Here is a 17,815-nt window from a genome sequence, read left to right on the forward strand (position 1 = left end):
ATATAATATTGGTTGTGAGTTAGTCATATAGAGCCTTTATAATTTAGAGGCATGTTCCTTGTATAACTAATTTGTTGAGGGTTTTGTCATGAATGGATATTGAATCTTATCATATTCTTTCTCAATTAAAGATGCAAAGCAACTCTATAAGGAAAATTCTAAAATACTTGATGAAAGAAATTATCAAACACTCGCAAAAGAGAAATATATTCCTTATCATGGGTTAAAAGAACTTACATAATTAGAATATTCATATTACCTAAGGCAACCTACAGATTCGCTGTAATCCATATCAAAATACCAACGATAGTATTTACAGAATTAGAAAACAAATACTAAAATTCACATTGAACCATAAAAGAACCAGAACAGCCAAAGTAATCCTAAGGGAAGTAGGGTGCAAGCTGGAGGCATCACAATGTATATGTTCAAAGCACACCACAAATCTCTATCAATTAAAATACCATGATATTGCATAAAAACTGGCATTTAGATAAACGGAACAGAATAGGCAGCCCATAAATTAATCCACACCCATACAGCCAACTGATTTTTTGACAAAGCTGCTAAGAACATGTATTGGAAAAAGCTAATCTTAGCAATAAAGGGTGTTGGGAAAAATGGACATAGACATCAAGGAGAATGAAATTAGAAACTTACTTCTTACCATATTCAGTAACAAACTCAAGATGAACTAAAGACCTAAATATGAGCCCTGGAACTACAAAATTATTAGAAGAAACCATAAAGGAATCACTCGAAGACACAGGACTGCACACTGAATTCTTCGTAAGACCCCAACAGCACTAGCAAACTAGAACAATCAGATTATGTTCATCTCAGAAGCTTCTGCCACCAAAGAAAGACAGTGAAGAGATATGACAGAATGGAGAGAAATACTTGCAAACTATATAACTGGCAGAATTAGTACTCAGAATATATCAGGAACTCAAAAAAAACTCAAAAAAAAAAAAACCTCACCAACCCAAACCAACCAATCCAGTTAAGAAATTGAAAAAGGACCTGGACAGACAATTCTGTGAAATATTAATCAAAATCACGAGATATCAATTCACCCCTGTCAGAATGGCTATTACAAAAACACAGAAAGTAACAAATATTGGTGAGGATGAGGAAGAAGGGGAACTATCTATCATGTACTAAGAATGGAAAATTGAGACCAGCATTGTGACATACCAGATAAAGCCACCATGTGCAACACTGGCATCCCCAGGGGACAGCTGCAGAGATGCAGGGACTAAGTTGACTCACAGATACTGAGGCCAAAGGATCCATAATACAGTCCTGGGGTGCTGGGGAGTACCCAGTGACTGTGATCCCAATCTTATAAATCACAGGATGAAGAGCATTAGCAAAATACCACCCTATGGTTGCCTAGCAGTGAAGGCAGAGCACTCCCTCCACACTTGTGGTGTGCTAACTGATTCTCACGAGCACATTCCGTGGCCAGGTTGAGAAGGAATCCCATATCTGCCCAACTGTATACCAGGCTACTTGTACAAACATGAACATGATTTGTTTTGGCTTTATCTCTTCTATTTTTTTTTAATTACTGATTCATTTCTTTAGAAGGGACAGAAAGATTATCTTCCATTCACTGGCTCCATAAATTCCCACAGCTGAGCCAGTCTGCAGTCAGAGGCCTAGAACTCCATCCTGATCTCCCATGTGGGTGACAGAGACCCAAGTGTTTGGGCCATCGTCTACTGCATTCCTACGCACATAAGCAGGAAACCTGATTGGAACTGGAGCAGCTGGGACTAACAAGGGCACTCCAATATAGGATGCCTGTGTCACAAGCAGTGACTTAACCCACTGTACAAACAATGCTGGCCCCTGATTTCACCTATGCTAAGCAGCAGTCCCCTCATCATTGGTAGGAATTAGATATTTGACTAAAACTTCCATGATGGAAGCCAGCTTCATGGCAGAGCAGGTAGAGCCACCACCTGTGAGGCCAGCATCCATATCACATTGCTTGATTGTCCAGCAGCTCTACTTCTGATACAACTCCGTGCTAATGATCAGAGAAAAGTAGTGGAACATGATCCAAGTGTTTGGTCCGCTGCTACCCATGAGAGACCCAAAGGAAGCCCCTGTCTCCTGGCTTTGTCCTGGCCTAGCACTGGTCACTGTGACCATTAGGAGAGTGAACCAGCAGACAGAAGATATTTCTCTCTCGCTTGCTCGCTCACTCTCTCTCTCCTTTAAAAATGATATTCACAATAAATACACATTTTTTAAAATCTTTCATTATGATCTCTGATACTCCTCTTGTATAGAAATGATGAACCAATAAATTTCACTACCAACATCCACTCTAAAATGGGTATTATCAGTTTTATAGAATTTCATTTTCTTTACTGTCTAAATTCAGAGAAAAGGGGGTCTTGACATCCAGCACTTCTGCTCTATACATTTTATAAATACCAAATGAACACATTTCCCCTAATTTCAAGTATTAAACATGTAAGAAGGAGTATTCCCCAGTGTTGCTCTCAGGGACAAAGCTGAGAGGACAGTGTACATAGGGCAGTTTTCTGTGTTCCAGAGAGAGAGCTCTGTGTGGAGAAAAACATGGCCAACAAAAATGTGATCAGTCCTATAGCACTACCTGCCACCCATGAATTCCTCAAACACATCAACTCAGGAAATCCTAGAATACAAATGGGATTTTACACAAACTGAGAGAACGTTGAATTCCACGGATGGGGACAGAATTCAAGCAACCCATGGTAAGAAAAGGTTGAGAAAGGGAGACCCAAAAACTCAGAGGGTTGCGGGGAACTTTCTTTTGTATGACTGTAGAGTTGGTTTTGGATGAAGTTCAACTTAACCTTTTATACTGAATTCAACATATCAGCAAAGTCCGTGACATTATGTCTTGCACACATGATGGCTATCTCCATTCTTTCTCCAGCCTCTCTAAAATAAAAAGCAAAATCATTATCAAGAAAGGTAGGGGGCAACATTAGGATAAAATGGGGCAGGCATCTGGTGCAGCAATAAATATACTCTTTGGGATCCCTTGCTCCATATGAGAGAGCTTTAATTTGAACACTGATATTGCTTCCAACTCCAGCCTCCCAAAGTGTACCCTGGGAGGCAGCAGGTACAGTTCAAGCATTTGGGTTCCTGGCACCATCGTGGCACATGCAGACTACATTCTAGATTGCTGGCTTTTGCCTGATAAATTTTTGCTTTTTCAGCATTTGAGGGGAGAATCAGTGGACAAAAGATCTATTTATCCACGTCTGCCATCTCTGCATCTCAAAATATTAAAGACGAAAACAGAGATCAACAAAAGTTTGAGATCTGAAAGTTAATAAAACAGAGAAAGCAGAATCTTGAGCCTGCTAGCGAGTTCACAAGACCCACCTTCCTATAGAAACTTGAATGGTTTGAAGGAGGCAAAAGCCAAGCATCTTGATGGTAGAGTGTGGCTAGAATGACCACCTGCCTTGGTTTTCCTGAAACTGAGCTGTTTCATAGTACAAAACATGACTTTCAGTGCTAAAACCAGCCAAATGGCTGGGTGGTTAGTTACCCTAAGTGGGGCAGGCAAACAGCAAACTGGTTGAAAGCTGAGGCCTCAATTCACTCCCCTAAGTACCTAAGTAACTATCTTCCCCATTTACAGCATCACTGACTCTACATTAAGATTACATTATACAAATCCATCAAACATTTTTGACATTCATACTCCCTATATGCAGCTGTACATTTATAAAAGCATAAGTGCTTCTCTTGTAGTAACAAAATATAAAGAAAATGACTCTCACAGATTCGCCTAAGAAAATATCTAAGCTTTCTTACTCTTGCCAGTAAGAAATATGACATGTAGTATCCTTAACACCTAATCTCTCCAGCTAAACACACATTTGTACTCAGAAACACAAAAGTAAATCCTCATAGAGTATATCAGTTCTAACAGATCTAGACATGAGGAACTCCCCTCGAATTCTGCAGAAGCAGAATATTCAGGGTAGGGCCAAGATTCTGTCGTTTTTAAAGCTGTTTTCAGGGTTCTTTCAGTCAGGCTCATAATTGCTTGTTAACAAATGTCTACATAGAAACCAGGGCAGGTTTGTGTTGTTAAGAACTCTGGACTCTAGCACCAGAAGGGACAGAGTCATCTGACATTCAGGCCGCCATCCTGGGGTCATGGAAATGTGATCCTACAGCTCTCCAGCAGCTGCTGTCTTCACCAAATACAGCCAATGACAGACTTCCTCACCAAAATGTTGACTCTCACAAAGAAGGCTCTACATCCTCCAACGCTGAGCCTGCCCAGAGAGGTTGACCTGTGAGAAGCATGTTTCTTCCATTACCTCTACGCTGGTAAAAGCTAGAACCTTCTGAAAACCAGTAACATAATTTCACCGGGAGACACATCGCAAACTAACGAGGAGGTACAACCTGTTGAGAAACAATGATCATGTTCTCAGAGTACAAACAAATCTGCTCTGTTCAATTGTGTGGGAGGTGACTTTCACCTCCTCCATCAGTCATTGCTAAAATAACACACACTGGACTATGCCTCACTCCCTGAGAAAGCTCTGGCATATAAAGGAGACCAGTGTCCAAATTGAGACCGTAAAATGAGTATTTGATGCCAGAGCATCTCTTCCTGAAAAGAAAAAAAGAAAAAGTAGATAGAATGAACTTACCCAGCGCTGTGTGGTGTAAGCATAACTTCTTTAAATATATATATATATATATAGAGAGAGAGAGAGAGAGAGAGAGAGAGTAGAGGACAGGTTTAGCAGTTAAAGCCTTGGTTCGAGTCCCCAACTGCCCTCACTTCTGATCCAGCTCCCTGCTAACGGCTTGGGAAAATCAGAGTATGAATACCCAAATGTTTGGGTCCCTACTGACCATGTGGGAAAAGTGAAGAAGCTCCTGGATTTGGCGTGGCCCAGCCCTGACTGCAGAGGCTGTCTGGAGTGCACCAACCAATGGAAGATCTCTGTCTCTTCCTCACTCATTCTCTGTATCTCTTTCAAATTAATAAATAAATATTTTTTTTTAAAAAAGAATAATTATCTACTGAAAAACTAAAAATCTTTATGGTTGGGTGGGAAGAAATAGCCTAAATTTTAATTTTAAGTGACCCTCGGAGACACACCTCCCAAGTTTTGCTATCCATAGGTCCTTTGGGATCTGGACATCTCTCCTTCCTTCCTTCATCATCAGAGCAGGTCAAACACAGAGACAATCACTGTGCTGTCCATGCACTTAGAAGACAAATGGAGTACCCAGGCCATCCGTGAGAAATAGGGCATCTTAGCAGTCTACCTACTTGCACTTCCAGGCTGCGTAATTACACCAGTTAGAATGACTTAGAGAACCACTTTTCTAATTACAATTATCCCTGCTTTTCATTCAGGAGCTACTACTACTATTATTTACTACAAAGACAAGCCCACACACATTGACAGAGCATTCACATCCACAGGCGTGCCTCATTTCCCTTTTCATCTACCTTTCCACTCAGACAGGTGTGTACTGAATTAAACATTCAAGAGAAAAACCCGTCTTTTGTCTCTAACACCACAGTTGAGTGCCATGTGAGTCATAATTTGCCTCTCTGTATGTAATAGGCCCTTCCTTCAAGCTCCTGGAAGATCACAAACTACGGCCATTTGAACAGAAATTATTCATCAGTGTCAGCTTCCAAGACTCTCTGAGACTCAGTCATATACCCAAACCACAAGGCAGCCAACAAGTAACGCCCATTTGTCTTTGATCGCCTGGGGTTAAACTAGAAGCAGCAAATACGGAGAGGTTGCACAGCCTCCTCTCTCTTAAGGTTAGATTAACATTTAAGTTTCCAGACATTAACAATCTGACAGCTCAAGATTTTACTCAGAAAGCCAACTAGACACAGAATGTGACTAAAACCACACCCATTTCAATAAGTATGATTGCACAGTGTGTCCGGGAACCACTGACCCTGTTTTTTTGTTTGTTTTGTTTTTTTGGGGTTTTTTTCCCATTCGCTAGAGACCAGAAGATCTAGATACTTCAAACCAGTCAGAAACAAGCTGATGCTGGAAGAGATATTTGGCTTCTACAGAGTTAATGCTGTTAGAAAATATATGTTGGAAAAACAAAAGTGGTTGTTAAGATTAATTTATATTTGCAGTTTTGTACTTGAGGCCCACAATTCTATGTTCAAAACAATAAGAAATAATATCAAGAAACAATAATTTTTAAAAATAGAAGCATTTTCTCCCCAAAATCTATAAGGAACAATCAGGCAGTAACATGGTTCACATTTTTTTCTTTTTCTGTTTTTATTTTTTATGATTTACATTTCGCATAACCTTTTTATAAGAAGTTCATTTAATGACTGTATTTTATTGATTTCTGCAGCATTTTATAGGTCAGTCATATTAAACTCCTCAAAATCAGAATCAAGAGTTTACACATCTTTATATGCTTAGTAACATGTCTCCAGTATACAAGCAGGCAATAACAAGCCTTAAAACAAATTACAATAATTGAAAAGAATAATTGGTGGGTGGACCTAACAAAAGTTCAAAAATGACAAAAGATTCTCTGAACTGAAACATAAATCAGTAGAAATCATGCATTTGACAAACATGAAAAAAAAGTAAAAAGAATCTCCAAATCCTAAATGGCAAGTAATTTCAGAAAGTTTGTGGGGAAAAATGCAAATTATAAATAAACCATGCCTAGATTTCAAAACATTTCTGCACAAAAACTTGTTTTTTAATTCTGCTTTTCATAAATATTTTGAAGTACCACTGTATATGTTCCTACTCAGAAAGGCAATAATACAACAAAACATTAAAGTTATAATAATCAAATATTTCTCAAATCTAGGGAAAAGCACAAATCTATACTTCCAAAAAGTTTATTCAAGCTGATAAATATAAAGAAAGCTACATCTAGGTATATTGTAGTCAAATTACATCAGTTGGAAGTTAGGATATCTTGAAAACAGAAAACATTTTACATCCATGGGTGCAGCAATATGAGTACATCTGAGCTCACATCACAGTGAAGATCAGCAGAAAACACAGCAACACATTTACGGTGCTGGAGAAAAAGAAATCAACCAAATGGATGTAAATGAACACTCTCTTTCAGGAATTAAGGCAAAGGGGACAGACCTAGCACAGCAGTCAAGATGCTGCTGGGAACGGCCGTCTCCTCTACAGAAGTGTCAGGATTCAGGCCCCAGCTCTGCTCCTGCTTCCGGCTTCCTGACAATGCACAGCTCAGGAGGCAGTGGGGATGGCTCAGGCACGTGGGTTCCCACCTCACAGGTGGAATCACATTGAGGCGCCAGCTTTCAGCCACACCCAGACCCAACCCTGCCAAGACGAGGGGGATGAACGAGATGAGCGCAGATCTTGATTGGCCTCTGACTCCCTGCCTTTCAAATGAATTTTCTCAATGAAATCTCAGAAGAAATGAAGCCAAATTTCAGAAATATATGACCACATGAACAAAAACTGAGAGTATGTGCTGCCAGCAGAACCACCCGACAGGAAACAGCAATAAAAATCGTGCGATGCAGAGGGAGAGACCAGAAAAGACCATCAGGTGACAGGCATTCATTCCTCTCTCTGCATACACATCTCTCTTCTTCATAAAACAAACTGCTTGACAGCACTGGGGATTTACAGTCCATATCAAGGGTAATGACATGTGACAACAGTTTCACAAAGCATGAGGTAAATGAAATGCTATCCTAGCTAACTCACTGTGCTTTAGGTGAGGCTGGTCAGTAAGTCTAACTAAATAACACAATAAAAAGATGCACATGAACACTAACATCAAGAAAAGCTACACATTTTTAAAACATCAGAGTAGAGGAATTTATAGACTTAAAAATTTTCATTAAGCAGTAAGAAGGCAGAAAATAAGAAACATAGGGAAAAAACAATGAACAGCAAAATGGTTATTTCAGTTCAACCAGAGATAACCACAATAAATGAAAATTCCAACTCAAAGGCAGAGATTTGTCCAAACTCAATCAAAATGCAGGATCCAACTGTATACCGACCACAAGATTCACGCTTTAATGCCCATGTAAGTTGAAAGTCAACCAGGAAAGCAACCACACATCATGAAAACACTAATTATAACGCAAGTAAGAGTGTTTCTAAAAGGCTAAGCAGACTAACATAAGAGTATCAGCAGAGAACATGAGAACTTCACGATAATAAAAATAAAGTTCTTCAAAGACATGCTATTACAAATGTATGTACACCAATTTCAAAAATCTTCAAAATATATAGTACGAAACCCAAAAGAACAAGAAGCTATAATCATGGCTAGGGCTCTGAAAACCTCCTCTCTCTCAGTAAATGACAGAATAAACAGACCAAACATTAACGAGGATGCAGAAGGCCTTAGCAACATGACAACATGCCATGACCTACTTGACATTTATGAACCACTAACCATACAACTGCAGCATGCATAAATGTATGTGAATGTTCATTACATGAGATCATGCCTCTCCTGAAAACAAGTCCAAGGGGTTTCAAAAGTTTGAAATCTTAGAGAGAATATGTTCTCTAGTACTAACTGAATCTAACTAGATAGCAATATGTATCTAAAGAGATAGGAAAAATATATCTATAAAGTTATGAATTAAAGAAGAGCTTCACAAGAAAACGAGCACATAGTTTAAAATAAAATCTAATGCAAATACTATTTTCAGACATCTGTGAGTCAGCTAACACAATACTTACAAGGATACTTGTCATTATTACACTTACTGGAAAAAAAGAAATATTTACAGTTAATGATCTAAATTCCACCTCAAGAAGCCAAATGAATAAAAGATTCCAATAAGGAGCAGAACTATTTTCAAGAAATCCCCAAATCAATAAAATATAAACTAACAACAGAGAAATCAATGAAGACAAAACTGGGTTATTTGAAAACATTAACATTGTCAGTACCTAGCAAATCCTGACAAGACAAAAAGGCAAAAGACTTTAATTCTCAGTAGCAAGAATGTGGAAGGAGATATGTTTACAGATCCTAGAGAAATTGAAAGAATAGTCAAAAAAATTAGCAGCTCTATATTTGTAGAAAAAAGTAGATGAAAAACATAATTTACCAGAACTGACTCATAATGAAATAGAAAATTTTATATATGCATGTTCAGCTTTATCTCTTACTGCCATAAAGGATTTCTTAAACCTCACTAATTTGTCATTACTGAACATGACTGTGTGAGGACCATAACCAACATGCTGACTGGGCTGGCTTTCTCTGGGAAGTTCTAGAGAAGACTCAACTTCCAAACTCATTCAGGTTATGTGTACTGTGCACTTGTGGTACTCAGATTCCTGTTTCCTTGATAATCCAGGTTAATCTTCCCAGTTGAAAGTCCGTAATATTAGACACACCTGCAAAGTCCCCCCTTGTTATACAGAAGTAACAATTTATTTACATATACTAAGGTCATGTCATGGAAATCTTTAGAGGGTTATTCTTACTATAATATTCTAGAGGAAAATAGGTAGGTAGTGATACATAGATAGATAGATAGATAGATAGATAGATAGATAATCCAAAATTTGAATTTATCATAAGAAATCCAAAAAGAAAACTCCAGGCACTAATGGCTTCCTTGGTGAAGTCCCTTAATCACATTATGAATTAAAATATGTCAATCTTACATAACAAAATCATTCAGAACACAGAAAGGAAAAACAGTACTTCTCAGCTTATCTCACAAGGCCAACAAAACTCCAATACTTAGAATCTCATATTCATAGCCCATATCCACTTGAATTCAATGCAACAATATTTAACAAATAATGATCAAACTGAATCCAGCAGTATGTACAAAATACAATATATGACAACGAACCAAAATATTATCTAAGGAATGCAAGATTAACTTTAAAAAAATCTATGTAATACAAAGGGAGAAAGCTGATAAGTCACTCAGTTACATATGTAGATGCAGCAATAAATAAATAATTCTATATCCATTACGTCAAAAACAAATATTCCCAGCACATTAGGAATCAAATCACATTTCTTCAGTATGATAAAAGGTAAAATCCCTGGGCCCGGCGCCGTGGCCTAGGGGCTAAAGTCCTCACCTTGAACATGCCGGGATCCCATATGGGCACCGGTTCTAATCCCGGCAACCCTGCTCCCCATCCAGTTCCCTGCTTGTGGCTTGGGAAAGCAGTCAAGGATGGCCCAAAGCCTTGGGACCCTGCATGTGCATGGAAGACCTGGAGAGTTCTGGCTCCTAGCTTTAGATCGGCACAGCATCGGCCATTGTAGTCACTTGGGGAGTGAACCATCAGACGCAAGATCTTCCTCTGTCTCTCCTCTCTGTATATCTGACTTTGCAACAAAAATAAATAAATATTTTAAAAATAAATTAAATAAATCCTTTTATTTAAAAAAAAAAGGTAAAATTCCTATAGTTAAACCAACACTTAATAGTGAGAGTTTGAAAGTTTTCTCCCTAGGATAGAGAACCACTCAAATACATTTGGAGTCATCACTTCTGTTCAACATGTTGTAGGTTGTTCTATCCTATGCAATAAGAATGCATTCAGAAAAGAAGAAGGGATTACTGAAAGGAACAAGTAAACTCTATTTGTTAATAATGTGTTTAAGAAATTTCCAAGGGGGCCCGGCGGCGTGGCCTAGCGGCTAAAGTCCTCGCCTTGAACGCCCTGGGATCCCATATGGACGCCGGTTCTAATCCCGGCAGCTTCACTTCCCATCCAGCTCCCTGCTTGTGGCCTGGGAGGGCAGTTGAGCACAGCCCAATGCATTGGGACACTGCACCTGTGTGGGAGACCCGGAAGAGGTTCCAGGTTCCCGGCTTCAGATCAGCGCGTACCGGCCGTTGTGGCTCACTTGGGGAGTGAATCATCGGACGGAAGATCTTCCCCTCTGTCTCTCCTCCTCTCTGTATATCTGACTTTCCAATAAAATGAATAAATCTTAAAAAGAAAAAAAAGAAATTTCCAAGGAATCTGAACAAAGATAACAAGTGCAATATGGTCTCCGGACACAAAATGAAGACAGACAGTAAAGAGTGTACAGAAGCCAGATATAGACCCTACCCACAGTTAATAACCTAGATGTCATCAAAATAAAAAAAAACTCATAAAAATATTATTCAGACTATGAATATGTAACTCACGAACTGTGAGAAAATTATAAATATATTTACATATAAAGCATAAATTTAAATATGGTACAACTATAGTATAGCATATATTACATATAATATGTGTAATTTATAACAAAGGACTGATTTGGAGTCTAAAGATTTTCTACTACTGATTAATAAAAAGAAAAACAAGCCTCTTAAATGGACAGAACAGGTCCTTCACATAGGACAATACAAAAATGGTCAACATATCAACAAGCACAGGAAACCAAGATCAACGCCATTCCTCATAAGAAAAATGCAAATTAAAATCACAATAAGGCATCAAAAACACTCATTAAAGTAACTAGAACTACAAGAGTCTGCTGGTACCCTATGTTGTTGAGGACATGGAGCTACTAGAACTCTCTCATGCTGTTGACAAGAATGTAAAACCAAACTACTACTTTGACAAAAGATATAACTTTTGCTTATAAAATTAAGCATACACCTTAACCCAGAAATTCTACTTCTAGATGTTTACCTAAAAAAATGAAAGCATAGCATTATGAAAAGATCAATACAAGAATATTTACAGTCTTATTCATGAAAACACCTCTCTATTTCTCTCTCTCGTTCTCTCTCTCTGTAACTCTGCCTTCTAAATAAATAAATCCTTTTTTTTTTTTAAAGAGCCTCAAAGTAGAAATTATCTCAAGGTCCAGCAACAGCAGAATGTATTTAAAAACTATGGTAGGTTGATAAAACAGCACCATACACAGCAATAAAAGGAAAGGAATTATTGATACATGTAGCAACTTGGACAGACTTCACACAGAGCATGTGAACAAAAGCAAGGCAGACTCAGAAGAACACATACATCTATTCTGGACTCATGTGGGGAAAAAGTAAGTTTATAGATCAGGTAGATTAAATAGAAAAAAAAAAACCATGAAAGGACTAATTGGAGTAACTGGAAACAGTCACACATTAATGTGCTATGTGTTAAACAGACGTGTTCTCAGAAAGCACCAACTGTAGGATCCGAACATTTCAATGTACATAAACACTATCTCAGAGTAACTGCCAACCAACAAATGAAAAACACTGAAGATCATGCAATTCCAAAGAACTCTGACCGATTAATTCCTAATGGGCCAAAGTCTGCTCGGTAACTGATGGCTCCTTCAAACTCTCTGACCCAAAGTAATTAATGAAAAAAAGAAGAACATGCCCAGACAACTTTTAATCCATACAAGAACATTTTTTTTCCTAGCAGCCAGCTGTTTGTATTCAGTCAGCACAGTGCCTACCAGAAGTCTCAAGACACATTCTTCACCATAAAAATGTATTTCCTGGGCCTGGCACAATAGCATAGTGGTTAAAGTCCTTGCCTTGCACGTGCCAGGATCCCATATGGGCACCAGTTCTAATCCCAGCAGCCCCGCTTCCCATCTAGCTCCCTGCCTGCGGCCTAGGAAAGCAGCTGAGGACGGCCCAAAGCTTTGGGACCCTGCACCCTCCTGGGAGACCTGGAAGAGCTCCTGGCTCCCAGCTTCGGATTGGCTCAGCTCCAGCCATTGTAGCCGCTTGGGGAGTGAATCATTGGACAGATCTTCCTCTCTATCTCTCCTCCTCTCTGTATATCTGATTTTCCAATAAAAATAAATAATCTTTTTTAAAAATGCATTTCCTTTTTGGAAGCTGATGTACATGAAAGGAATTATTGATATAAACACAAGCTTAGAATGGCAGCAGAAAGGCATGCACTAAATCCAAAAATTTTTGGTCTGAAAATATTGAAGCTGAAAAATCCTTCTTCTATGACATAAAATAATTTTTAATATAATTCCCCCTGCTACTTCCCAAGTCCCCTTGCAGAAGAGAAGTGCAGTAGGTAGGAGATAATTTCTCGTTTGTCCAGCATCAACTAGGAATTTTCACTGTTTCTAAAGGTGATGAGGACTAAATTCCCCTTATCAAAAAAGACAGAAAGATAATCATTAAAGATGGATATGTTCAGGAATTCAACAATAATGAAAAACAAGAATTTTATTGCTTTTCATAGCCAAATGCGGCACTGATATTCATATTTTAATTATTCATAATTTTGTTTTATTTAGTCCAGCCTAGCAGTATTCAGTATCCATCTAATACTTTACCTCCTCGGCTTCACCTTCAGTCTAATTCTACAGTCTGTCTTTAGTCTTCCTATGCTTGGCCAAACTGTTTGTGTACTTTATTAAATGCTTTGGATATAATTTTTTAAGATGAATTTATTCTTATTTGAAATGCAGATATTACAGAAAGAGGAAGGGGGGGCTTCCATCCACTAATTCACTCCCCAAATAGCTGCAGCAGCTCTAGCTGATCCAATCTGCAGCCAAGAGCCAGTGGCTTCTTCTGGGTCTCCCACATGGATGCAAGGACCCAAGGACTTGAGCCATCTTTATGCTGCTTCCCCAGGTAGTCAGGGAACTGGATCGAGAACAGAGCAGCCAGAACAGGAACCAGCGCCACATAGATGCCAATGCTGTAGGTGGAAGATTAACCTGGTACACCATCACAACAGCCCCCGTGTAACTTCCAAGGAAATGTCATACCAACTATCATTCTACATGATTTTTTTTAAGATTTATTTATTTTTATTACAATGTCAGATATATAGAGAGGAGGAGAGACAGAGAGGAAGATCTTCCGTCCGATGATTCACTTCGCAAGTGAGTGCAGCAGCCGTTCTGTGCCAATCCAAAGCCAGGAACCTGGAACCTCTTCCGGGTCTCCCACGCAGGTGCAGGGTCCCAAAGCTTTGGGCCATCCTCGACTGCTTTCCCAGGCCACAAGCCGGGAGCTGGATGGGAAGTGGAGCTGCTGGGATTAGAACCGGTGTCCATATGGGATCCTGGCGCATTCAAGGTGAGGACTCTAGCTGCTAGAACACGGCGCCGGGCCCCATTCTATCTGATTTTATTGCCATTACAAAAGCAATTATTATCCCTCATTTTCTGGCACTTTAGAAACAGTCCTCAGATAATAGACAGATATCAAAGACCAGCACTTTGAAACGACATCAGACTTTATATTGGCACATCAAATGCTTTTCAAAGGACGTCAGGTAACTTCTAGAAAGTTTCTTTGATTTAAAAAATAAGTAAATCAGCAAAGAAATTTAAAAGTTCCTTTTGTGTCATAACAGATAACTGTTTCTAAAGGGAGAAAAGACTCTTGGGATAGCGAGACGCTAAAATGAAGTTTGGCTTGTAACTCATTTTCTAGAAATAGAAAAAAAAATTGGTCATGGTTTTAAAATGATAATGCAGCTCAGACTTCAATGAGAAAGAAAAGAAACGTCATCTCTCTCACACAGAATTTTCATCAACGAAATCACCTAGAATATGATTATGATCCCCAAGTACAGGCGATGAAACACTACTTCCCACACACAAAAAAATTCAGCATGTTTTAGTTGTTATCCTCACTGTGATAATATGGTTCTTCTACGTGACAATAATGAAGACGTCACCACAACAATTTATTAATTAAGTTGTATCAATGCACATGCGTAAGATAAATATTCTTCAAAATATACTCTGATGTCCTAAAATACACTTGTTATTCATGACAGCATTTGGGAATTTAAATCTTTAAAATTTCAACAATCTAAATCATAAAATTCATCATAAATCATCTAAAATTAGCTGTTCACAAGATTAATTTCACTTCACCTAATTCTTATATTAACACATCAAAAAATTTTTTGACTAAAATCGGGAGCTATGGTGTTGACTACACAGTTGATGGACGCACAAGATAAAGTTATTTCCCAAAGCTTTCCTTTTATACTGAAGTTTAACATTTAAATGACTTATCTGAATATTCAAGCAAATTCTGTAAGAAAGTCACAGTGATGAAACAGTGTGTTAAGTTTCAAGTAATGTATCGTGACAGAAAGATTTCAATGCATCTATGCATTTGGCTTCAAATATTAACAATTACAATATGTTTTGAAAAACATGTACATAGTAAAACTAGTAACATACTTTAAAGTCAACTGCAAATGTTTACTTAAAATCTAATATTAATTTAGCCAGTTGGATCCTAGAAGCCCTTCTAGTAATGAAAGTTATCAGAAACCACGATAGCTTGATTACAACAACCTGTACCTTTATTGTTTATTATGAAAGCCAACGTCATAAACCGAGATAGCAGACGACACAACGGGACCACTGTTCTCGGGAACAAATCCAATTTTCAACAACGCCTATGGTAATTTGAGAGTCCCTATTATATGTTCCTTAAACAAACGGTGAAATTCTATAGATGATCCACCTAACAGCCCAGTCAGGGTCTGTCTACATAACCTATAAAATAAATGAGAAGTGAATCGAAGCATGCTCAAAGTTCTTGCTTCACGAGCAAGCCAGGTGGAAACACGTGTGGGCTGAAATTAATGTCAAATATTTTATACCGCGGGGACTGGAGACAGGGAGACCAGGTGTTCCAAATGCTGTGCTGCGTGCTCCTCTCCAACCCATTCACAAAACGCCCTTGGCTCACGCAGTGGGATCGCGCTGGTTGGTTCAAGCACCGGGGCTCGTGCTGAGCGTCTACACCAGCTGCACGCACAAACTAGAAAAGCGGCTCTTCTTTACTTAAGGAGGAAGCAAAGGCAGGGGCCACTTGGCACCAGAACGGTTTGCATTTCTCTGAGGAAACAGATCTAAGACAGAGACTGAGGAAAGGGAACGCACAACCTCACCGAGCAAGCCTGAGGGACTAGACGGGGACTGGGTCTCCGAGCAAACCGCCTGTGTGGGCAGCGACCGAGGGGCTGGCAGAGCGCGGGGACAAGCCAAGCCCAGACCCGCGACCGCGCTACTGACTGGAGAAAGGGCACCTGGAGACCCCGGCTCTGGCTTCGCCTTTCTTCTCCTGCTCTTCACCGAGCAGAATTCCCCCCGCGGTCCCGACTCCAACAGAGAACTGAGGAGCCCAAACCTCACTGAACTGCCTTAAATCCGCGAGTCCGCCCCGCGATCACAATCCGGGGAAGGCTCTATGGCAAACACGAGACGCCGTGTTTCTCCTACTTTTGTTCGCCCGGATTTTCATGTTAGTCAGACACTCTGACCCTCCCTACCGAGCCCGGAAATATAATGAACACCCCCATCCCTCCTCAAGGCAGCCTCCACAGTCGCCCCCCACCCCGGAACGCACAAGACCCCCAGCTTCGGCCCCAGGACCTAACCACGCGGTTCGTGACTTGGCCGGTGGCCGCCTCAAGCTCCCCGGGGGTCAGGCACCCTGAGGGAGGCAGCAGCACGTCCCCATTCCTCCCGAGGCTACTACTCTTTCTCCTCAGACCCACCTGCATGGGCGCCTCGTGTCTCATGGTAGGCAAATGGCCTTACTGTCCGGCTAGGATAGCGCTGGCCCGGGTGCCGGGTCGAGTGTGTGTGTGGACAGCCCCGCGCGCCGCGCGCTCCACACTCTGCGCTCCAGGGTGCACTCACCCGCTCCCAACATCAGCACCGGAGCTGTCCTCTCCCGGCGTCGCACACGCGTACTGGCCGGGAGCCCCGCGCGCTCCTGGGAGTTGTAGTTCACGGCTTCCGGCTTTCCTGCCACACCGGCGAGCCAAGAACTACATCTCCCAGTAAGCAAGCAATTAAACAGGCTCGCCCCCTCTGTCGGGCTCCTCGGCGGAGCTGTCCTTTTCCTCCCTCCTAGCGCTCCTGCCTCTTACCGCTCTCTGTCTGCTTTCCTTACCCGTTTTCTCGAAAGTCGCCGCGGTTTATTTCGGCTGGACAATTTTCTTTGCTAACCATTGCCTTCAGATGCCGGGCTGTGATTTTTTTTTCCTGCTTAGAAAATGCTCTACCTTGTGCTCATTGTCGATACAAACGAAGCCCAAGCTGCGCTCTAAGATTCCCAGCCTTATCCCTGCCTGTCCCAAATAGGGAAAGTTTAGACATGTCCCTCGGTTGAGTGTGCTAGTTTTACAATCCAGTTTAACGAACGTAGGACAGAAAGATAACGAATGGCACACACAGACGCACACAAGGAAAGTGGATTATCCGCACAATTGCTTTGAGAAGGTGCACGCCCTCAGGCACACGCGCGCACACAGACAACTCCACACAGCCAAGTCCACCGAAGCAAGGTTCCTCGCCCAGCTCTCTTGGGGAGCCCGGTTCTCCCGCTTACCTTTCCGTACAGCTCCATTGAAACTCGAGCAAGTCTCCTTGCTACAAGTGAAGTGAGCCTCTCACGCAGGCAGCGAGGCTAAACTGCAAAGACAACACAATAGAAGGGGTAGGAGTGGTGGCTGGCAGGGCGAGACGCAAGGCAGTGGAGGAGAGGGCGAGAGCTAATTCAGATGGATGGCTGCCTCCTCTCCCAAGAAGCGTGGTGTCTGCAAGTGGCAGCAGCAGAGAAAGGGATGCGAGTGGCTGGGGAAGTGCCAGGGCGCTACAGCCCCTCCCAGGCACCTTCCACCGTCAGCGGTGCGCAGGGGACCCGGCTGCTGAGCTGATAGGGCACCGCGTTATTTACCCACAGCAAGTCAAGTAAAAATGAACACATTCATCACCAGAGCTCAGAAGCACCGGCACAGAATGAGAAGGGAGACCTCTGCCAAGTTATCCTGTCTTTCCTGTAAAACAAAGCCAT

The 17,815-nt window shown here is 40.8% G+C and overlaps 1 protein-coding gene across 2 annotated transcripts in view; it reads right to left on the reverse strand.

Moving 5' to 3' along the window:
- The window catches only part of RAB3C (RAB3C, member RAS oncogene family), a 225,871-nt gene extending 209,207 nt beyond the window's left edge, over positions 1–16,664 (reverse strand). The window contains exon 1 of one of the 2 annotated variants that reach the window (XM_058680137.1): positions 16,512–16,650. In XM_058680137.1, the coding sequence (XP_058536120.1) occupies positions 16,512–16,535 (24 nt within the window). In that variant the 5' untranslated portion in view covers positions 16,536–16,650. Of the gene's footprint in view, positions 1–16,511 lie in introns of both variants that reach the window. The other variant, XM_004583715.2, reaches the window with a different exon arrangement.
- Between the last annotated feature and the right edge of the window lie 1,151 nt (positions 16,665–17,815).

This window comes from Ochotona princeps, chromosome 23 (assembly GCF_030435755.1).
Source record: "Ochotona princeps isolate mOchPri1 chromosome 23, mOchPri1.hap1, whole genome shotgun sequence".
In the NCBI taxonomy this organism is placed as follows: Eukaryota; Metazoa; Chordata; class Mammalia; order Lagomorpha; family Ochotonidae; genus Ochotona; species Ochotona princeps.